The 24,412-nt window shown below is 41.9% G+C and overlaps 1 protein-coding gene across 2 annotated transcripts in view; it reads right to left on the reverse strand.

Moving 5' to 3' along the window:
* Positions 1 to 6,578: 6,578 nt before the first annotated feature.
* LOC131684924 (uncharacterized) overlaps positions 6,579 to 24,412 on the reverse strand; it is an 84,636-nt gene continuing 66,802 nt past the window's right edge. The window contains exons 2-5 of one of the 2 annotated variants that reach the window (XM_058968178.1): positions 23,474 to 23,656; positions 23,224 to 23,413; positions 23,000 to 23,152; positions 6,579 to 8,190 (exon numbers count right to left, since the gene is read on the reverse strand). In XM_058968178.1, the coding sequence (XP_058824161.1) occupies positions 7,590 to 8,190; positions 23,000 to 23,152; positions 23,224 to 23,413; positions 23,474 to 23,656 (1,127 nt within the window). In that variant the 3' untranslated portion in view covers positions 6,579 to 7,589. Of the gene's footprint in view, positions 8,191 to 22,625; positions 23,153 to 23,223; positions 23,414 to 23,473; positions 23,657 to 24,412 lie in introns of those variants that run through there. The other variant, XM_058968179.1, reaches the window with a different exon arrangement.

Genomic DNA, 24,412 nt, shown 5'->3' on the forward strand with positions numbered 1-24,412 from the left:
GAAGAGTAGGAGGAATCGAAGGAGCCCAAGAAGATCGACGAAAGACAACGAAACTACCGACAAATGGGGAGTGATTGGCGAACCGTAGAAACCGCAGAAGAGAAGAGGAAAAACAAAAAGAAATGAAAGACGAGCTTCGGATGCGCCTAGAGAGGTATAGGGGAGACACTCTAGTCGTCAAATCGAACGACGGAGTGACGTACGATACGATCCTCAAAAGGGTGAGAGAGGATCCCAAGCTGAAGGAGAACGTAGTAAGAATGAGGCGCACTGAGAAAGGTGAGATGCTCTTCTAGCTGAAGAAGGATCCATTGATCAAGAGCTTGACCTATCGGAAACTCGTGGCAGAAGCGGTGGGAGGAGAAGTGAACGTGAAAGCCTTAGTTTAAGTGCAGGAATCTGGACGAGATAAATACGGAAGACGAAGTGAGGAGCGCACTAGTAGAGCAATGTAACCTGGAAAAAGAGCAGATGTTAGTCAGGTTGAGGAAGGCGTATAGTGGCGCACAGACAGCAGTGATACGCTTATCGCCAGCCGTAGCTAACCAGCTTATGTTGACCAGTAGGATCAACGTCGGATAGTTGGTGTGCTCGTTATGATTGATTTCAAGATCCTCTAAACAAACGGAGAGGTGTTTCAGGTGCCTGGGTTTCGGCAATCAGGCAAGGTTATAGGTTATAGCAGGCTGACCAACGCAAGAGGTTACAGCCTCACTGGCGAAGCTGGACGTAAGGCTGCGCAACGAAGGTTCGGCTATTCTGTAAAGACGGCCGGGAACCCATCGACTTCCACAGGAACGGTTTTGTGGAAGGTTTTTCCCTGAAGCACGCCAACCACATACCCGCATACACCTTACGTTGATGCAGATGGTGGAAATGCTGGTGAAAATGGAGTCTCCAACGACGAGCTCTTATAGTGGCAAAAGGTCTGAAAGCGATGAAAGCTCTCGGACCGGATGGAATCCTCAACGTGGCACTGAAGACCGCGATCCTTGCGTTTCCGGACATGTTCAGGCTAGTTCTACAGAAATGTCTGGTCGATGGCTTCTTCCCGGAGAGATGGAAGTTCCAGAAGCTAATGATCCAGCATCATATCGGCCTATATACCTGCTGAATACTCTTGGTAAGCTCCTGAAAAGGGTCATCCTCAACAGGCTGACGACCTACGCTGAAAGTGAGAACGGATCATCGCAGAGGCAATTCGGGTTTCGGAAAGGAATCTCGACGGTCGACGCCATACGCACAGTCATCGCAAGCGCGGAGAACGCATCGAAGCAAAAGAGAAGGGATAATCGCTATTGCGCCGTGGTAACAATAGATGTGAAGAATGCATTCAACAGTGCTAGCTCAGGGGCGATCACTGTAGCGCTGCACGAAATACGGGTTCCGGACTATCTGTGCAAGGTTCTGAAAAGTTACTTCCAGAACCGAGTTCTGGTCTACGAAACGAACATGGACCAGAGCTTGATTAGGGTCACGGCAGGAGTACCTCGGGCTCCATACTCGGCCCAACGCTCTGGAATGTAATGCACAACGGAGTGTTTACACTGGAACTGCCCGTGGGGAATTGAAATCGTCGGATTTGCAGATGATGCAGAGATCGAGGTAGCGCTGGTCAGCAACCGTAAAAAATCCACAATGTCGAGGCAAGGATCATTTCGAATCACGGAGGAACAAGAGGCAGCACGGGACGTCTCATGGCGGGTGTCTCATCCTCAATATTGAGGTATGGCGTACCGGCCTGGGCTGCTACACTGAACTCAAAGCGAAACTGGACGAGCACATTGCGCCTAATGGCTGTTGTGGGTGCGTACAAAACGGGAATGGAAGGTAGACGAGGGCTACACCCATAGCGATCATTTAGCAATTCGCTTTAGGGTCAACTATGGTGTGCAGCATCCGAGGGCGGGAGATCCCTGTCAGGTACTCGGGTGGAAGTCCAATCACTTCGACATCGAAGCTTTCACCGTGGCCCTGGGACTGGAGGCCAACACCGACAGTCTAAGCGGGGATGCGCTGGTAGCCGTCTTATCACGCGAGTGCGACGCCACTATGCCGAAGAAAACCCTGCCAAGAAACGGCAGACGCCCGGTATACTGGTGGAGTGCCGAGATTGCAGCTCTACGATCAGCCTGCCTCAGAGCTAGACGTAGGATGCAAAGAGCCCGCACCGAGGATGCAAGAGAGAACCGCTGTGAAGTGTTTCGAGCTGCGAAATTGGCCTTTAACAAGGCCATTAAAAGCAGCAAGAGGGTGTGCTTCGACAACCTGTGTGAGAGTGCCAACGCGAATACGTGGGGTGACGCCTACAGAATCGTGATTACCAAGACCAAAGGGGGCGCTTCACCTCCAGAACGGTCTCCGGACCGGTTGGCGACGATTATCGCAGCACTCTTCCCGTCTCGAGCCACAAACCCCATGGCCAACTGCACTACGAGACAGTGTGGGCGCTGCCGAAATGGTGGCTCCGGTGACGAATAATGAACTACTCGCAGTGGCTAATTACCTAGCAATGAACAAAGCTCAAGGGCCGGATGGAGTCCCAATCAGCGCTCTCAAGGCAGCGATCATAGCGAACCCGAACATGTTCATGCTAGCTATGCAGAGATGCCTTGACGAGTACCGCCTCCCCGATAGATAGAAAAGGCAGAAATTGGTGCTGTTGCCGAAGCCCGGGAAGCCGCCAGGCGACCCATCGGCGTACAGACCAATCTGTTTGATCGACACGACTGGCAAATTGCTTGAGAGGATCACCCTCAACAGGCTAACCCCGTACTCAGAAGGCACGGACGGCCTGTCAAGGAACCAGTTTGGCTTTCGGAAGGGTAAGTCCACAGTGGACGCTCTCAACTCAGTGATAAATACTGCCGAGATAGCGATCCAACGAAAAAGGTGAGGCATTCGATACTGTGCGTTAGTGACACTTGACGTGAAGAACGCATTCAACAGCACAAGCTGGGATGCCATCGCGCTCTCGTTACACCGGCTTAGCCTACCGGTGGGTCTGTACCGGATCCTGGAAAGTTACTTCCAGAACCGCGTACTGCTATACGAGACCGATGCCGGTCAGAAAAGGGTTCCTATTACCGCCAGAGTCCCACAGGGCTCGATCCTAGGCCCGGTGCTATGGGACCTCATGTATGACGGGGTTCTGAGACTGAAGTTCCCTCCTGGTGTCAAGATCTTCGGTTTCGCCGATGATGTAACCTTGGAGGTCTACGGGGAATCAACCCCCGAGGTAGAACTGCCTGCAGCACACGCGGTCAGCACTGTGGCGGAATGGATGAGCGCGAGAGGCAATGGAGCTCGCTCGACATAAGACGGAGGTCGTTATCGTCAGCAACCGTAAGTCGGCACAATATGCAGTTATCCATGTAGGAGAAGTCGTGATCACCTCACAACGGAGTCTGAAGTCTCTCGGAGTCATTATAGACGACAAGCTTCGGCAGCCATGTCGACTATACATGCAACAGAGCGTCGACTGCTGTTGCGGCATTATCGAGGATGATGTCCAACAGCTCAAAGATGTGCGCCAGTAGACGTAGGTTACTGGCAGGCGTTGCCGTATCTATTTTCAGGTATGGCGTCATGGTCAAGAGCACTGAGGGTAACCAGTTACCTACAGAAACTGGAGAGTACCTACCGTTTGATGTACCTCAGAGTGATATCTGCTTACCGTACGGTATCACACGATGCATCCTGCGTGATAGCGAGCATGATGCCAGTCGGGCTGGTCATCCGAGAAGATGGGGAGTGCTTCGAGCTACGTGGAAATAGTGGAGTCCGCGAGCGCACCAGGGTGGCTTCGGTCGCTAGATGGCAGCGTGAGTGGGATAACTCCTCGAAAAGTAGGTGGACCCACCGGCTGATACCTAACATATCGAGCTGGGTGGGCAGACCCCATGGGGACGTTCACTTCCATCTAACACAATTCCTGTCAGGCCATGGCTGCTTCCGGCAGTACCTCCGCAGGTTCGGGCACGCGGAGATCCCCGTCTGCCCTGACTGCCCAGGTGTCGACGAAACTGCCGAACACATACTGTTCGTATGTCCTCATTTCGACGTCGAAAGACGAACCCCTGATACCCTTATTCAGCGAATTGTCAAGCGGTGGGGAAGTGGAACGCAGTCTCGACTGCAACCACCCAGATTGTCTGCAGGCTACAGGGATTCTGGCGCCCCGAGCAACAGACGACGGGCACGGCTAACTAGTGATTGGTTAGTTGGAGCGAAAAAGGCCGAGCGCAAAAAAGGGAGTGAATGGACTGCTCATGCTAACGCAGGTTTGGCGCAGCGACTGGCAACCGCGTAAGGGGTAAACCCAGCCACCCGAAGCAAGACAGAAGAGTGAGTGTATATGCGTATAAGTGGACTGCCTCATGCCAAGACGGGAGGGTCGTAGCGTAGTATGTTGGGACTTAGCTATCGATGCCTCATTGCGTGGCAGAGGAGTGAAGGGTGAGCATCCAAGTCAGCCTCACATGCTATGTTAGAGGCGAGCACAAAAGTAAGCCTCATGTGGAGTGTTAGAGAATGAATCAAGGTGTGACAGAGAGAGCACCCAAGTAGTGAGTGAGTAAGTACATCAAGTACAGCCATCCCCCAGAAGTAATACCGAAAGGTAGTCCCTGGGGCAAACACTGGCGGTGCCCAATGGAGTTTAGTCGGTATTATCTAGTCATAGCGTCACCATGAGAGCCCGACACTCCAGTACACCCCGTGTGGTAGCTTGGCATCTACTAATAGCACGTGTACTGGGTTAGTATGTAAATTGTATTCTCCATTGAAAAAAGCGGACACTTCTGGGATGAGTCGGTGAGTCATCCCAGAAGTGTCTGCGTGGGAAGTATGAAGAGTTCATCTCTCCATTTGAAACGGTTTTTTTTCTGAGCACTGATGCTTCCGGAAGTACCTACATCGGTTTGGACACGCTTAGTCACCCCTTAGCCCGGAGTGTGTGAACGGGCAAGATACACTGGAACACGTAGTCTTCGAATACCCTAGGTTCGAAGGAGTATGCCTAGTGTGACAGTTGACAATATCGTCGAAGAAATGTGCCACCACGAGCATATCTGGGACGCTGTCAACAGAGTGGTTATGAGTATACTCTCCGAACTGCAGAGGAAGTGGCAAAGGGATCAACATAGTAGCGCCATTGGCTAGAACGTCACGGTGAAACCACAAATCGGGTTTCGAGAAAATTTCCGCCGCCGGAGAACTCTTCGTTGGTGTAGACTAGGTTCATCGCCGAGGACGAGTTGAGTAGTGCGTGACATAGCTCCGGGTCGTCCAAGCGCCAGTGAACCGAACGTCAGGCTTCACCGAAATCGCCGGTCCGACATCGACACCCTACCGGGTAGCTTGTGAGTAGGCTAGATCCAGCGCCGGAGATTAGACCGAGTAGACCGCGTCAAATAGCTAGCAGCGGGTCGTTGGGGCGCCAGTGAACCGGAAGTTACGCTCCACCCGGAATCGCTGGATGGACCTCAGCACCTACTGGGTAGACCGTTGAGTAGGCTAGGATCGAGTAGATAGGGACGCAGCGGGGAGCTAAATGGCTCACGGAAACGAACAACGGTATCAGGAGAAATCTAACATGCTTTTATTAAAGTCGGGAGCTGAATGGCTCATAGGAGAAGTGGAGCTAAATGGAACGAGAAGGGAACCAAAGGGCCTCAAGCAGTTGCGGTGCTAAATGGAACTAGACAGGGAGCCACAGAGCTCAATAAGTAGTGATGCTGAAAACAAAGAAGAATCGGTATCGGGAGACTCAGTAGACTGCGACAAAACACGACCAGTCGCGGGTCGTTAAGGCACCAGCGAACCGGACGCCCTACACCACTGGAATCGCCGAACTGACCTCGGCACTTGGCTGATTGGCTCGGTTTCGGGTGAACTTCTCTCGCCAGGGAACACTTTCAGAGTAGGCTAGGTCCACCGTCGGGGACTATACCGTATAGCTTGCGAACAAGCCGGGAGCTCCATGGATCAATGGCACCAGACAGTGATCCATAGGGCTCAAAAAGTTGCGGCGCAGAGTGGAACAAGAGAATAGAAGGGCCCCGTAAATTAGAAAATCTAGAGTTTGCCGCCCAGATTATCCTCGTAGGGGAAGAGCACAAATTCTCGTCACACAGCTAGCTTTCCTACTGCCATAAGGAAATTTCCACGTTGTGTGGATGGTCGAAAACTGGTAGTGCGTCGAGGAGGTGTCCTGTAATCCTACTGAAGAAACTAACTACTAATTAGTTGGATTAGAGTGTGTGCTACGCACATAAAAAACTCCTCCCCAAAGTAATGCTGTGAGGTAGCGCCGGAGATGAATCAGGTTCCATGCAAGAGTAGTTGTTCTAGCCCAAATCAGTTCCCTGAGTTGCTGGTCTTTTTGCACGTTTTTCCTGCTCAGTGTGCTTTCTAAAATATACATACATATATACAGACATATATACATATATTGAATATAAATGTACGCAAAATATATCCCCCTACCCGAAAATTTTTATCACTACGCCACTGTCTATTGCTTCTCTGCTAAATGAAACACACAACCGATTTAGTTAAAATAAAGTACAGCTTTTATTTCTGTTTTCTTAAAACGGTACTGTTCCGATTTGTTTTTATCACTGTCCTGATGGGATACGCCTTATGTTTCACTCTTCTTATTACAAGCTAAACTTCCATACAGTCTAATTTTTCTCTTGAAATGTTTTGATTCTGTTTTCTCTTCTCATCCGATGTTAGTAAAAACTGGGTCTCTTTAAAGTTTAATTTTATTCATTACGCTTACTTACTTGCAGTAGGTTGTTCATTTCAATAGAGTCTTAAATTAATCGTAATCTAACAAGTTGTTGTTTTTTTGTTTGTTTGTTTTCCTTTTAATTCTTAAACGAGGACACTCCGTTTCGCTTGATTTACTTGGTAATAGCATGAACTGTCATCATAAAATTGGTTCTCTTTCTCTCTCTCCAGTCGTTTTTTTTTGTTATTGTATTTTTCTACTAAAAAATGAATTAATGGATTTTTTTTGTTGTGATTCGCTGACACGGAATGTCATGAACGAGGTTAATTAAATATTCGTTTTTTTTTGTTGTTTGTTGTTTTTGTCGTTTTCCCATCGACTATGCAACGAATTATTAATGAAATGGATGTGACATTCTACATACTAGTGGATGTGAACGGTTCGAACGCTGCACGGAATTTTGATTGATGAGCTTTGTTCGTGGAATGAGATGCAACTGGAGCCCAATTACGACGCCAGTGGCAGGTGTTTTCGGGAAGTTCGCGTGGCTATTTTTGCGTACGTCCGCTTATTGTGAGTGTCGAATAAAAGCCGAAGTCAATTAAGTAGGCAACGATTACTTCGCTGTTGACTTTCCCTCGACAACAGTTTTGAGCGGATGAAACCAAAAAGTCACGTGTTGTCCCACGGAAAACACCGGAGCGAATTGACAGCTGACGAAGATGACGGATGATAACACGGAAATGACCTACATACTGCGAACCTAGAAGCTACGGGTGCGATGATGGTGATGATGATGATGATGATGATAATGTGCAGGGATGGGATGTGTGGGATGATTTTATGAGATTCAAATTTTGGCCGACCGACTTTCGCCGTGAGTGATGGTTTCGCCGAGGACGTGCATCGTATTCGAGTAGGAGGAATCGATTTGCGGGATGACCTTTTCCGCCGGGCGAATGTTTTTGATCAGATCCGACAGGGACAGAAAACTCTGACGACCGTTGTCTACGTCTCGATCGGAGTGGGACATTTCTTCGATTTCCCGGGTGATCTGCTTCAGTTTTTGTTCAACGGGGATGTCGTGCTGGGCTACAACTTCTTCCTCTTCCTGGGGATGTTCTTCTACACCGACTGATTCGTCTTCCTGCTGCGAACGTCCCTCGGATTCATCATCCTCATCAACCTCGTGTTCTTCGTCGTCGTGTTCTTCCTCTTCGTCCAGCACGGCTTCCTCGTCGCTGCGGGACTCCAAGCTACCTTCTGATTCGGATCCGGAATTGATGGAATTACCACTTAGCAGTGCTGCCAATGGGGAAGTTTCCTCCACTGGCAGAGTGGCGGTCGTAGTCGACGAATGTATCACAGGAGTCGGCGTGGTTTGAACTCGGGCGGTGGATGCGCTCTGATAGAAAGCTGCCGGGGTCGTCGATGTGGTGATGATTGGACGGCTGGAAGCGCGCATATAAAACAATCGATTAGTCAAACATAACACAGTTTTACGTCAAAACAAAAACAACAGATGAGGTAGGGGAACAGTAGGAAGGAAAAGCGACACCTACAAGCCGATAGGACAACTACGGTTTCTGTTTTTTTTTTTTTTTTGTTTATTCGAACAATATCAGCGTTCGCTCTACAGTACATGTATACAGCTGTTCGCTTGGCGGGACCACGGGGGAAGTGTCCGTCCAGTGCTCGTAAAATTGCCACCAACCGATGGGACGGTGGCTGGCTTCCCGCGTGTTCGCCGCGCTTTGCCACTGTTAGGATCCCTGCCGAATCGCTAGAGTATAATGCTGTCGGTTTTATTTGTTTATCTGTGTAATGAACTAACTCCAACCCCACCAACCAAATGTTAGCAAATATAATTGAATATGTAATCTCTGGTGCTGGTTAGTAGAATTTCATTTCCTCGTCTCGTTAGCAGTGGTGTTGCAGTGGGTTGGTGAGTGTGTTTACGTGTGGGTGGGTGAGTGGGTGTAAGCCTAGGGACCATTGGTGGGAGTACGTTGTCGCGTTGTCGCCTTTTCGACAGGTGTGAATTTCGTATTTCAGTAGTGAGGATAGTTTGTTGTGAAATTAATTTAGAGGAAAGCGTGATGGTAATTGATATGTTTACTTTGATCGGCGAGGGATCCGAGGTTGATCTGAAGATAGTATTGCGTTGCGGTTACAGCGAGATTTGGATAGATTTGTTTGATACAATTGAAGCAATTTGCCGCCATCCAAGGAGTTGCCTGCTAATTAAATGTGTGCTACTGTTTGTGCATGGTCCGAAGTGGAAATGCTAATTAATCCCCATGGAATGATGGAAAACTTGTTTTTGAGCAAGATTTTATCGTTTCTTCGCAGAATTATGATATTGTTGATGTGAGGGGTGTAAATCTGAGTTAATGCCAAACTGAAACTTTTAATCTTCAAAGATTGTGGTGTTCGGAAGCTCTTGAAAGCATGGTGTAAACAGACCGAGTTATTGTAGTGTCGGTGTGGAATTAAAGTTATGTTTAAATTTTAGATATTGAACGTGCTTTGTTGGAGTTGTGACCATACCTTATCCATTGATCTGTTAACTATGACCTTAGGGGGGCGCTGAAATCCTGATCCGCTTTATATAATAAATGAGGATAAATGTTAAAATAACTCAAACTAATTTTTGTTCGAAAATCGAACTGAAAAAGAAAGCCAATGTAATTATCAAAGATGCGCACATCTTAGACTCCACCAAAGGTTCCAAAAGATTACCCTACGGTCCTTTCAGTCTCATCCAGATTTATTTAAAATATATGGAGTTGTTCTTAAAAGAAAAGTAGATAAAAGAAAAAAACAATGAACATGCTCGAGTTGCACAATACGAAAATTTCATCGCTTCTTTACTCAGATTCATAAAAAAATACAATGGGATAGATTTGTGGTCATAAGTAATGAAGCAGCCCTTCTCCTTAAAGTTGTAGCAAAGATCGTGGAGTAAGCTAGATCAATTGTAATCGATAAGACAACCCTACGGCGTACCGTAAGAATTGAAGCTTACTCGATGCCTCAGCTCAGCAATATCACAAAGTTGACGATCATCACCAAGTTCTGCACTAAATTTAATCTCTGGTTGAAATGTCATATGAGATTTTTGGTATTCCTGGAAGCGCCGAAAACTCCTCTCAAATTTCTAAGATCAAGAACTGTTTATTTCGGCTTTGTGTCAGAGCTCGCTCGAGCTGGTATATTTGGTGGCCTCTCAAGAGAAAAATTTAAGCTTTGGTAAGGAATCAGCGAAGAGAGCATAATGATTTGTCGTGGTGAGTGGCGTAGCTCCTTTTAAAATTTTTGCAAGAGTACTCAGAGCGCTTTTTAGGAGAATGCTTCAGATTTCTCGTACGATGTACAAACACGTGTGCGCTGGTGGCATGGTTATATGGAATCTCCTGCCAAAGGTTACTTGGCACAAGTTTAAAAGGATACACCATTTTGTCCCGTCCAGTGCAATTGTTATTTAAAATCTTTGCTCGTTAGAGCAAGGAGTCAACTTCGTGCTTCAGTAGATCCAAGCATGACAATCTCGAATCGGTGACTGCACCGTCGATCTCAACGTTATGAGCGGGCATGTAGACACGGTAGTCCTTCATAAAAGGCCTATCGCCAGTAACGTATTTGCTTGTCAGAATAACACAGTTCTGTGCTTATCTGGGCGAACTTCCGAGAAAACGGTCACGATGAGTATTCCTGCGACAGTTCTTTCGAAATCTTTAGAATATTTAGCGAATTGTCAACGATCCAAAAAAAGATCAGAGTTCAATGTGTATAATTTAAACGGAAGTCAGAGGTAGATTCATCAAATTTGCATCGAATTTAAAAAATGCATCTAATGCCCATTTTTGCATCAACTTTAGACTCCCTCGCAGACAAGTCTGTTGAACAAACGCCTTACGCCGATCCACTTCGATCGATGTTTTGATGGATGCAGAGCAAGTTTCTTGCAGGGCTTTGACGTCTTACACGCTACACTAAATACATTCTAAATTTCAATTTTGATTTCGAACTGCGTCTAGTTATAAAATTTGATGATTATTTTCCTTCCATACAAGCTATTGGAATCCTAATATACAATCTCTTGAATAGATGCTTCCTCCATTGTCTCCAAATACGTCAGAACTAGCGTCAACTGATTTAATGAATATACAGATTTGTGGCTGGAACTAACATGAAATGAGCGACGGTCAAATACAAACGAACGTCGGTCGATTTTTTTTTTTTTGGAAATCGGGTTTTTCTGTATTTTTACCAGTGCAACCGATTTACCGATGCTTGGAAATCGGAAATAAATTTACTGAACGGTGAGTGAAGGAACAAATATTCAAATAAAGTCTTCGAATTGTTGTGTGATAGAAGCGGGTTGAATTCCCTAATAAATCGTCAGCTCAAAAATTTAATCTACACATGGATGTGTGTCTTGCGGAACGAATTTTATTCATGAATCCCTTCAATCCTCGTGAACTAATTCATGATTCCTAATATATTAGTCATGATCTAATATCCGTGCTCGTGAAATAGTTCACAAAATTATGAAGTATTTTTCATATATTCGTGAACTGGTTCATCAATCCTAGTATAATAGTCACGAATTACCATTCATGCTTCGGAAATAGGTCACAAAATCATCAAATATTGATCATGTATTCGTGAACTAATTCATGATTCCTAATATATTAGTCACGATCCATTATCCATTCATGCTCGCGAAATGATTCACAAAGTCATGAAATATTGTTCATGTATTCATGAACTGGTTCATGATACCTAACATAATAGTCACGACTTACCATTCGCGATCGTGAAATAGTTCATGAAATCAAAAAATATTATTCATGTATTCGTGAATTTGTTTATGATCCCTAGTATACGACTGACAATTCGTGCTCGTCAAATAGTTCACAAAATTATGAAATATTATTCATGGATTCGTGAACTAGTTCATGATTCATAGTACATGATTTACGATTTCTTTTGTATGCATGCAATATTTAAAATATATTCCTTATCATTTTCAATTTCATGCAACATGGTAATGAAATGAATGGTAATAAAATGAATGGTAATGAAATTTGAGGTAGTATTCGTGAATCATTTTTTTTCCATGCACTTTTTCATGAAATGTACAGCTGCTAGCGTCCAGTAATGGATATGAATAGTAGATATAAGAGAACTATTAGGGCCTCGAGCATCGTTATTCATTTGATAAAGTTCAGTGTGATGTCTTGACATCAAACAAAAGCTGCGTTTAGCACCACAAATCGAGTTGGTGAAATAGTTCACAGAATAAAACTGCTGATATCTTAAACACGAGTAACATTACACCGCCTGTCAAATTAAAAAGTAAGCGCTATAATAAAATATCAGGATAACATGAACAGAAATTACGAAAATCGTAACAAAGAGCTTGATATCATGAACATAAACCACACTATTCGTGACAAAAATGTCAAAAATCGCAACAAAAATCCTGAAATCAAAAACATTAATAAAGATAAATCTCTACTCATGACCAAAATATCACGACGACGTAAATAGAAATCACGAAAATCATGACAAAGTTCCTGAAATCATGAACATAAATCACAATACTCGTGATTAAAGTATCAAAAATCGTGACTAAGATCCTGAGATCATGAGAGCATGAATCACTCTACTCATGACTAAAATATGACGATAACATGAATAAAAATTATGAAATGCGCGACTATGATCCTGAAATCATGAACGTGAATCCTGCCAGTCTGACAGAAAATTCCGATAGTAAACTCATGAATAAAATAGCACGGTAACGTGATGAGAAAACACAAAAAGCGCGAATAAACTCCTGAAATCATGAACATCGTTTGACTGTCGGCTGTGTATTCCCATATTATGAACAAGAATCATAACAAAAACTAAACATGTCTAGGGAACAACAACAGTAACCCAACCAAACATTCGAATGTAACGTCATGTATATATTCGGGGTAAACTAGTTTTTTAGAAACACAAATAGTTTCATGAATACGAGGTTTATTATTCACAATTTCAGGAATTTGGTCACGATTTTCGTAAATCGTTCAGTTCACGAAATCATGATCTTTTGTTCATGGATTTATGAATGGAGTTTTTTCCGTGTAGCGTCAACTGATTTCCCAAAGTCTTCCGAAAAAATGATCCATCCGTAACCGGATTTTGAATAATATTATATTGAATAATATTAGAGACAAATCTGCATCAATTCATAGAACTATAGTGTTTACGGTTAGATTGGTTAGACAAATGCGCCAGAAGGGCATGCTACGGCTCTGCCTGTAGGTACAGTGTCGGACATAAGCTAAGCAACTAGAAAGTAGAAATGATTATGCTATATTTAAAATATATTTTTACTTGGAAACACCCACTCACAGAATGTTGGCAGCACTGTTTGGGTGTTTGAAAATATGTATTTGCACGGGACAGAAGTTAAGCAAGCGGAGTGCGAATAGCGTAGTTGGTAAGCCAGCTGTCTCATGCGCAGTTCACCTGGGCTTGAATCCCTACGCCGTACATAAGGCTACATTTTTTTCTTTCCCGTAAATGAGGCGAATGACCAAAAAGTGAAACCTCTACAATCGAAACAGAAAAAAAAATTATGGTAATCCTGCAAACTGATTTCACGAAGTTGTTATTATTGCGAATTTTCGGACGAATATGTGGAATTATCCGGAAATTGTACGAAATTATCTATTTTAGTGAAGAGTCATCCTAATTTTTTTCTGTCGAAAAAGAATCGAAATAAGAACATTGGCAGCACGTCGCTGTTGTGCTATCTTATGACAAACGCCATTTAGGGGTAAACTGCGTTTATAATTCCATGATACAAAATTCTAAAATCTCTACAAAGTGGCGTTTCAGAATTTTTAAATTCTGTGGGGTTACTGAGATATACCGAAACATGATTATGGCAAACGTCAATTTCTCGTTTGATCGAGTTGTGCTATCTTGTGACAACAAAACACCAGACTAGAATCCTAGCATCAAGTAACATAATTCTTATACAGATCTACCATATTCATTAGCTAGGTCGTGAGTAAAACTTTTCCCACCATAATTTTCTCCGCGCTTGGTTGGCTTACGTTTTCATGACAATTGAATAAATTTCCTTTCTGGATTTCCACCAGTTTTGGAAAGTATGCCGAAAAGTAATGATGGATTATTCAAAAAGAGCATTTGTTTCGTCTAGTCGCCTGCTCAGGTCTACTGTCCTTGTTGAACCGATCCGGAGGTGTCGGCCATAAGGATTTACATCTGTTTACAACCACCTTTGCCGGGATTCTTATCGTTCTTCGTGCTAGTCGTTCCTATTTATCTGCTAGCTGGTGCTAAGAACTTCTCGGCGGCGGTATTTCACCGTATACCGATGCCGATTTTCGCGATCCATTTTGCTGCCACTCCAACGGAATAATCATCGGCGGTAAAATTTGTCTAGACAACGATATCCCGATTTTCTCCCACTTCGTGTTTTTCCGCTTTAGCTGCCGTAGCTAGCCCGCTGATCGTCATCTGCTGTCTACTCACTACTGTTGCCAATATCAAAGCTTGCCGAAACGTGAACCGATCCTTCAGAGAAGTCGTCCAACTTGACATACATCCCTTTCCAGCCACCCTCGCATGGTTTTGTCCTTGGTTTCTTCATTGACTTGTTTCTAGAGAGACCGAACTCAAATTACATTTCAGGTGTCAAAACGGTTTGCAGTTAATAAATTTTTAAAAGTAATTCAAAACCCTCATGGGGGGGGGCTGAACCCCCAACACCTCCCCCCTATGCGCACGGGCATGATTAGCATGAAATTTAAAAACATGTATGAGGTTATCAGTAGAAAAACTCTTTTAACGATAAGTTCTCCATCACACAATCATATTCAAAATGTTTCTTTTCTTTTTAGGTTTGTGATGACAAAATATAAAAAAATAAAAAATTGTTTTTTTTGTAATTTAAGTTTTTAACATTAATTTTTTAAGTGTATATATTTTTCGTACAGAAGTATTCATTCTTTGTAACTCCTTCTCATATAGTTTTGCAGTTTAAAATACAGTAATCGGACAATTTTTAAAAAATGCATTCACGCAGAAATGTCTACGCTCGTTTGAAAAATCGCTATTATATTCAAATATTGCAATTGCCAGAGAAAATCATGGAGATTCATAAAAAGAACACAACTGCAAAGTTTCGTTCCAATTGGCCAGTCATATTTTGCTACCGATCGGTTTTTTATGGAATCCCTTTTTATTCTTAAGCTTACTAGCTTACACGTGGAGTGTTATGACTCATTTCCATGATATCAGCAGTTTTTTCAATGTTATATACAACCTCTCATTCTCGCACATGCTTACAATAGGACATTTTCAAAAAATCATTTGAAATTCAAAATTAAATAAATTTGTCCGGTAACCTCCAATCATTATGAAACTTCGACATAGTTGTTCGTTATTAGAAATGCTACACTACCTAAATATTTGAGGTATGCAGAATAACTGTGGAAGTTTTTATTGAATTTTAATTTTTTATTTCTGATTTTCCATTTATTCCACCATAGAATCTTCTAAACTCTTGTAAGTGTACCATAGCTATAGGAAAAAGCTCATATTTCGCATGTGGTTTGTAGAGCTAATTACCACTTGATTTAGCAATATTCCGAAAGAGAAGTTGAATAAAGTTGCCGGTTTAATGTTCAGTCGTGCCTATTCTACAAAGTATCATGAACCAGTTCACGTATTCGTGAATAATATATGAATAATGTGCCTAAATCTATTAATTAAATCTCGAGTCAACCTTTGGTTCTGTGAATAATGCTAATAAAGTGGTGAACTAATTCACGTATAGAAAATCGATTCGGTAATGACGTGGCGGAAACCATGACTGAAGTTCACAAAACAAAAACAAATATTCCTCGAGAACTAATAAAAGCGTTATGCGGGCGTTACTAAAGGGAAATTAAACATAATTATAAAGCACATGATTTTTGTTCATGATCCTGCTTTCGTAACGCAAAAACGTGATTGTTCCAGAATTCATGGCACTTTATTCACGATTTCTGGAAGAATTTTTTTCCGTATAGTGACGTGGAAATATCTTCCATTGGGCTGAAGTTCAATTAACTTGTTGGCGCATTGTTTTCATTTGTTAACTTTTTCTTTCCTACTTAGAAGTAGAACCCGTAAACCGCTGGTACATTTATGTTTGATGCATAAATTAACATCATCTCATCAATTCAATGAATTTTAGGAGCTGCTATCTGTAATATGCGACATGATATCAAATGAAAAACGGAATGGATAGGGTAAGAGTGTATAATGCGCCCCACCGGGCCAAAACGCCCCACTTCTTTTCCTAGGATATCATAATTATTTGAAGCGTAAAAATGACTGATAACAGTATCATTTCATGATATCAACGTACGAATATAGTTTGACATTTTTAATATTCCGCGAAACAACAATATACGTAAAATTTTTAAAAGAGCAATTTCGATGTAATTTGCCACCATTTTTCCATAAGCGTTTCAATCAATTGGGAAGGGTCGGATTTGGTAGAACTATTTCGAGCGACTTATTGGAATATATAAATTCATATCTAAGTTTTTGAAATGGTTTGAAACTATGTGTGCGTGTAGAATTATTCATGTTTTCACAACAGCTCACCACTGATTTTCTTTGGGCACTTTAAGGTTTCATACCATGTATGACCTTTTTAAGCATGATGAAAATTTCTATAGTTCGATTGGGGCATACAACCCTATTGTTGTGGGGCATATTACACTGGAACTGGGGGCATTCTGACAGCTATTTCTGCTTCAAAGGGGTGTATTAGACCAGTTTACCCTATAGGTTCCTGGAGTATGTGCAAATATTTTTAGAGCGTGGGTCACTTATACATATACGAATGCACATGTGTACCAGTTAATAGCTTCTATACATGTGTATTAGTGCCATTAGTCATTTGAAACCAATTCTCTGATAATGTTGAATTCACCAATACTTTTACAATTGTGGGTTGAAGGGCGCCATCGCATTGTAATACATTTTTGTACCGGACCAATATAGCTTAATTCGCATTATACCAGTTATAATGCAATATTCGTTTTTGAATCATGCATATATCCAATATATTGCCATGTAAATCATTCGGTTCGTGTTTAGGATGTAGTTGTCAATAAAATTGTAGGTAATCAAGTATTATTCTTATTTTCCATTGCAGCTGTTTTCTGACGCATGCAAGCCGTGTGGTGTCCGGCGGGCTGAAATCTTTTTGCACTATTTCAGCCAAGAATAGAACCTCTGGGAACTGCTCCCATGTCGTAAGAGTTCCTAGGTCGAGGTATTGCTCCGTACCGATGACTTAACCTAGACGAACCTTAAGGTTTTACATCATTACATATGGTCGGTGTTAAGTCAGACCTGACTAAGTGACAATATATTGATTTCGAGAAAAACGAGTTTAAAGTTTCAATCGCTGCATCCTTTGCATTATGATTGGAAATTTATTTTTGTCATAATTCTTGTTTTTTGTTACATATTTCAAATCTGGCAAAAGTCGAATGTAGCTGACGATATTCTTTATCCAGAGCTATCATTATCTCATTTTTTGATGTTTTGCGACTTAGTCCGGTCTGACTTAACACCGACCATATAGTCACCTTTTCTGATTCGCTATTCTCGATTGTGTACTAACGTTTTGAGTTTCTTCTGACGGTTGAATAATAGCCGGAATAGGACGAAATCTAATTCTACTCTAAATAACAGCCTATACCGGCTCTTCCACGCCAAGGTTTAACTTCCAAAGCTTTGGTTTAAAACCTGCTTTTTTTAAAAAAAAAAGTAAACTTTCATGTAGGAAATTTATTGAATTGGCCTAAGATGGAGCTGTCGAATTGCACAAAAAGTTTTTTTTATGTTGCAAGCGATCTGTAGATGTGTTAAATTAGTTTTTTTTTAAATCTGAAACCGTCTACCAACAAATCTACATTTACGAATACCTCCAAAAGTGACTTCTTGAGGTCTCATGAAGGCCTGACACTAGCTTTATGATACTTTTCCTTTCCTAAACAGTGATAAAAATCTCAACATTCCAGAACTTTACTTTGTCAGAAAATGTAGGGCCATCGGAGGCTAAAACTTCGTAAAATCGCACTCCTGGTCCTTTCTTCAAAATCATCCAGTGCAGTACTCTACGTCACTCGTTCGAATTTGAACCGCTCATATGGAAGTCGGTATTTGCTAGTATTGCTGTTCTCCCATCCATTCTTCTTCTGGATCACCAAGGGATCCCCTGTCGTAGTGTTTGTTATATTTGTTACGCATAATAAACATGTCGTTTGCAATTGATATTTAACCCAATTATGGGAACGTGTCTGATAGGGAGAGTGGATATGCCAGCTTGTCATTAACATTTCGCAGTGAATTTTTTCACATTCATTTGGGATATCTTTTATACATTTGTACGCTTTCTTTGTACTGAAAACTTTGAAAATGATTATTGAAGTGTTAATAAGAAGCATTACTCCCGATGGCCGGCTGTTCGGAGTTCAAATTGTTCGTTTCGAATTCTCGGAAATTGATCGCGAGCGACTTCATACATATTGCTAAGATCATATTGTCTATAGATGAATAGACCTCTTTCATATTCCACGTGGCTTTATCCTTTCATTACGTCCCACGGAAGAATAATTTTTAAAATGCCTATTTGAATGGATTTATATTTCTACTGGAGGTCGCACACCTAAAAACTTTGATCGAAAATGAAAAGACAAAATGCGTGAGTTCTTAGCTAAATCACAATATCTACCAAGATATATCCTGATTAATCTCCCTACCTACTAACACCAATCCTATCCTGTGACACCTGAGGATGATGCAGAGAATTCCTCGGTCATAATAGTCACAAGTGTTGAGCTAACATTCCTTCCCATCCCAAAATTGACCTGCATGGGCGTGGCCATCTACGTTATTGATCATACTATAATCTTAGGGGCCGTACACTAATTACGTAAGGTTTTTTTAGAGCTTTTCAACCTCCCCCTCCCCCCCAGATAAGAGTTCGTAAGATTTTGGTGGACTCCCCCTCCCCCTACATAAGATCTTATCATGATTATCGTAATTAAAAAATCGAATTGTTAATTCATCAAATAATAAGATAGCGAAAACGATATGTATAGAATTATTACAAGAAAACTCATGACAAAATTTAACTGTAGTCATCTGCAGAATTTTAATTACATGCCAATCTCGCCCAGTAGTAAGAATAACTGTTGTCAGATATTCAGTAACTCCAATTTGGTCCACATGATCTGCTTTGCTATATTCCACTTCCTTAGAATCTATTTTCTTGTGATGTAAAATTTAAAAGAGTTTATAACCTGTTCTGGCATGAATTTATTCTGAGTTCCAGCTGTGACGCTTATCGTACGCATAGCTCCGAGTTAACCATCTTCGAATTTTTTTGAATTAAAATACAGTTCACACTCTGGAAATATTCGACATTCAAGATCTTTGACAATCACATCACAGAAAACAGACATCCTTGATCGAACAAATATATTAATAAAATGTGTGTAACCATTTGAATTTATATACGATAAAACTCTAGCGGCGCCGCACCAACCTATCCCAACTATCCGTCAAATCCATTCCGGAACCGGTTCAGAATCCTGAATGGATTCTGGCTTCAAGGAAACAACCGATTCCGACTCAATCGGTTGATGCATTTGAGCTGGATTCCATACTGAATCCACTCAGAAGTCCGAACCGGTTGCGGAATGGTTTGACTGGGTAGAGGTATAACCGCTGTCAATTCAATCGAACTCCCTCCCTCCCCCTCTAATAAGAATTTGTAAGATATTTTGAAACTCCCCCTACCCCTATATGCCCTTACGTAATTAGTGTATGGCCCCTTAGTCTCTTTAGGTTGCACGTTGAGTATGATGAACTACTCCCAAGTATCATACAATTGGTTCAATATGCAGTTTCAACAGGCTTTGATCAATAACGGGAAACTCACGGGCGGTCAACTAAGCTAAGCTAAGCAGCTATTTTCTGACGCATGCAGTGCCACCTTGTGGTTAAAATGCAAGCTAGTTGAATTTCTTCATGTAAATTGCCGAGAAAGTAACATACACAAAGCATATCGGTTCAATACACCTCGGTGGCGCGGCTGTCATCTACATACATTTGTCTTGAAGCCAAAAATTTTGGTTCTTTGGTTCTACTAGCTGTCAAGAAATGCGTTTAAGCTATGTTCATATCTATTTTTGTACGACATCGTCTCTGTGCGTAATAAATATTTACTAAACAATTAATTATTTTATCCGTCATTATGCTAACTGAATATTGTTTAACTTCATATAAATGTATAAAATGATGGTTGGTAATAAAATCGCAGAGCAACAATATTTGAAGAAACAGTGAATTATTTTATTGATAAGTTTCGTGTTTAAAATTTATTGGCTTTCCACGTAGCTTAACAACTTGTTGAAAAACAATTACTGCAAGCAAATTTCTTCCCTCTGATTTAACCAACGATTCGATTTTTGCACAAATAACAGGGATAAAACATCTCAAGTGACAGATAGTAAACAAATCTTTCTGGGGGTTTGAAATCGATTCCGATCGACCGACTTTTCACAATTCTCAGCAAACATACGCAATTTCATTACAACAGTGGACTGCTGTTGTAACTACTGTCAAATGTCACTATTGGCATAAGCTTACTTTTTCATTAGATCGTGTTCTATCAACAGCGTTATTAGTATTTCTGTAATTGGCGATTTAATTTTTTTCAAAAAATGTCTCGTTTGTGGTTGTGGTATTTTAAATATTTTCGGGTCACCATCATGTGTGACTAGTTGCACGATCATTACATTTCCTCTATGAACCATCCTCGACAAGATCGCATGAATCAAATAATAACTCCTTGGGGACATCCGCATACACTCAGTTTCCTAATCTTTACTTATCTTGAAGATGCTAGGTTAGATTGCTTATGCGAAAAAGCTTTACTGATGTTAGATAACATTGTAGTGTCAATATCCTATGTAGAATTTCATGTCTAATTGAAATATTGGAATAAAATCCCATATCCTATTTGTAATGTTGTTAAAAATCTCTGTGCCCCTGTTAAACTAAAGCCGGGGACATAAAATACTCCTTCATGTTCAATTACAAAAATAATTCAGCTGATTAAGGTCAACTATTTTCCTCGACCTATCAGAAAATTATAGTAGGTGGATCAAAACAAATCGTTAATCACACTAATACAGCTACAGTTTGGAAAATACTCTATACCCCTGAAGATTCTTATCACACCGCAACGTTAGAGTAGGCTTATCACATACTGCTTCTTCAATCGATATTTTTACTCGTTTTTTATTACACCTAAATTTTTAGCTCAGTCTTTGTGTCGAAACAAATGCAATTTATTCGAATAACATTGAAAACCTTTTAATAGATTTTCATATTTCTGAATGCATGTGCGCCATACGTAGGAACAGTATGAATGTAGCTTAATAATTTGTTGACAACAACGCCACCACAACAATAAACGGAGGTTTCAGGAAACTATCACCGTGCCACCGGGGTGGTTCAATAGCTATACTTCCCACTGAGACGTCCAAAAAATTGTTTCAAAATCGTTCAACACGGGTCCAACGATGGGCGTTTGTTGAACGGTTATTTGGACGTTGTCCAAATTGGTCCAACGAATGTCCTTCATTGGACGATTTTGAAACCAACCGTTCTTAGAGGGTTGGTTCAATCGTAGAGCAAACATTTCTGGTGGAACTATGAATTGGCTCAAGGGTGGAACGATTTTGGTATGTTGTTTCTTATCAGATAAATTCATGAGGTTTAATAGTAAATTTACTGTGTTGCAATAATTTTGCGCACCATTACGGTTTCGCTCAGAGTGTCCAATTTTGGAGTCATGTCAATGGGCTTACTTGTACAAGAAAGCCTATTGAAGAATCATGGCCTGGAGGTATTGGCGTTAAAATTTCTGCACGTTCGCTAGTGCCGTCTGGCGGGAGAGTTCCATCCCCAGCTCAGCCACTTTTCCGGTAGCAACAACTTTCACATTTAATGCTTCCATAAGTCCCCGTTTAAGCAACCAATCAAAACATCTAAGCACCAATTAATCGGCAGCAAAGTCCCGGCAATTCGATTGGCAGACTACAAATCCATCGCATTTCGCTTTCACTAGTAAAAGGCCTCTGCGAGGCACAGTGGCAACATGTAGCGAAAACTTCTACGTGGCAACCTTTCCTTTTAATTGTTTCGTTCTATTATTGTTATTTCTCTCAGATTTCCCCCCGGCAATCAACACGTATTGGCCATTTTCCAAATAGCCACAGGATCTAAATTCCCGTATCTCGTAGTATCTAATCAATGACTATCGCGAGTGGGTGTCGAATCCCAGACAGCTTGTTAAAGTTCGCAATCAGCAGGTATGTAGGTAATCATCATTTGTAGCTTCCTGCAAGGCTTCGGATAAGTCAACGTATTCAGACGTGGGTGGGAGAAGGTGTGCGTGTTCGATCGAGTGGGCGTCTGTTTTTGCTTGGGGGGCTGCTGTTAATCGACTGAGTAGGTGTTAATCCGTGATATGACGGAGATGGCGTTAGTGCGATAATTGGAAAAACATGTGAAAAAGCGAAGATGATAATAAAATGATACACCTAGACCAGTGCGAGAGAGAGGGTGGAAATTTAATAGGAGTGCAGTTCCACGACAGGGTGAGAATATACAACGGTTAGAGCAATAACATATAGATGGTGGAAATGGCGTTAGCTCACCTATTGGTGGTGGTTGATCGTTCTTTTTTGCTAGCGGAAATATCTCTACCGTTTATTTTCGAAATCGTACAAATATTTGCTTTTAACGATTGCTTTTTTTTTGCTCTACACGCTTCTAGTATCTTGTGAATATTAGTTTCTCTTCTGTGCCGCCGAATAGGATCCTGATGCACACGGATTTTTTTTCTATTTATGTTTTGCTATACTCGAGACTCGACGAACTCTGTTTTGATCGTGTCTTTTATGGTTTGTTTTTGTTCTTCTACGCAAGGATTTCATTTTTTTTATTAATATTTTCTCAGAGTGGGTGAATTTTCAATTACGTAGCAAATGACGTTGTTGATTGTTTCGTAGGTTGATGCGATTGTGAGCTTTTGCTTTCAAAAGTTGTTTGTTTGATTTGAATGGAAAAAATTGGAACTATATTTACCCCTGCGCCGATGAGACCGGGATGCTACCGTAATTGTAGTAGTAGCATCTGGTCTGTTCGCAGATGAAATCTTTCACCGCCAGGCAGTCTTCCGGTTCCCACCGGAGCGTGGGGGCCTTCAGGTGGACGCATGCTCGCTCGAGACCGCTGCTGCTGTAATGTCGAAAAAACGAGCGGTTACGAATTGAAAAGTCTAACAGACAGCAACTGATAGTGCAAGATACCTGTCGCGAGCGGTGCGCTGAGGGGAGGTGTTGCTGTTATGATCCAGTGGGTCCAATCCAGCCGAAGCGTCCATGTTCGTAGACTCAAAGTAGTCGAAGGTAGCGTTGAACGGCAGTCCGGTGCTCATCCAGAGGAACATTCCCGTGCCGAGACGATTACCGGACGTCCAGAAGTTGTACTTGCTATAGCCTAAAGAAAAATATGAGTGAGTTTGTTGGAAAATGTTTTAAAACTAAAATATAGACTAACCGGCATTAGCCAGGTACTGCGTCATCGATTCAACCTTCTCCTTCGTTTCGAACGAGGCCAGCTGCAAACCCAACGAGCGGCAGTACTGATAGGCGAGGAAGTAGTTCAGCTCCGGCGAGTAGGGATTCATCCGGCTGACAAAGTACTGGACCCCGTCGAGCTGGATTGTGGTGATGCGTTGTCCTGGAAGAAAAATGGCAAAAAGATGGGTGGGTAATGTCTGCGACATAACCGGAGAGATGTAGAATACATAAGGAACACGTTCTTCAAATATGTTGATACTCATTGGAATTTTCGGAAAAAAGGTGATTTAGGCGAGGAATATTTCAAATTATTCTTTACAAAAATGATGGTGGTCCTAAAAAGGACCGGTTTTGTTGGCGTTGTTGGCCTTGGTGAGGGAGATGGCTAACGATGAAATTAATTGTTAGCATGAGGAAGTCGCGTAGTACTGGCCAATGGAAGAACAGATAATAATTTATTCCTGAAAATCAATTTTTCTTTATTCATGTAAATTATACATGCTTACAAATCTAACAGAAGATTCCTGATCATATTTCTGAATCATTAGTGCGAACATTGTGTAATTTGGTTAAGTACAATGAAAGTTACAAACTTTCCAAACTCGACCTTCTGTTCATTCAGAAATATTGAAATGGGGTGTCGTGGTCACAATAAAAAAAGATGGGTGGGTAATGTCTGTCACATAACCGGAGCGTCGTGATTTCAATTCGAGACGTTAATTTAAATCTAATAATATTCAACAGAATCACGTTTGAATGGGAAATTTTCAAATAATTCTCTATGGTAGTAATGGTGGTTCTGAAAAAAACCTTTGGTATCGGCGTTGGTGTTGATGGTGATGCGCTGGATCGTTGGATATTTTTGGCATGATAGTTACGTGCCTGGCGAACTGTTTTGTAGCCTCGAACAAAACGA

This window comes from Topomyia yanbarensis, chromosome 2 (genome assembly GCF_030247195.1).
Source record: "Topomyia yanbarensis strain Yona2022 chromosome 2, ASM3024719v1, whole genome shotgun sequence".
NCBI lineage: Eukaryota > Metazoa > Arthropoda > Insecta > Diptera > Culicidae > Topomyia > Topomyia yanbarensis.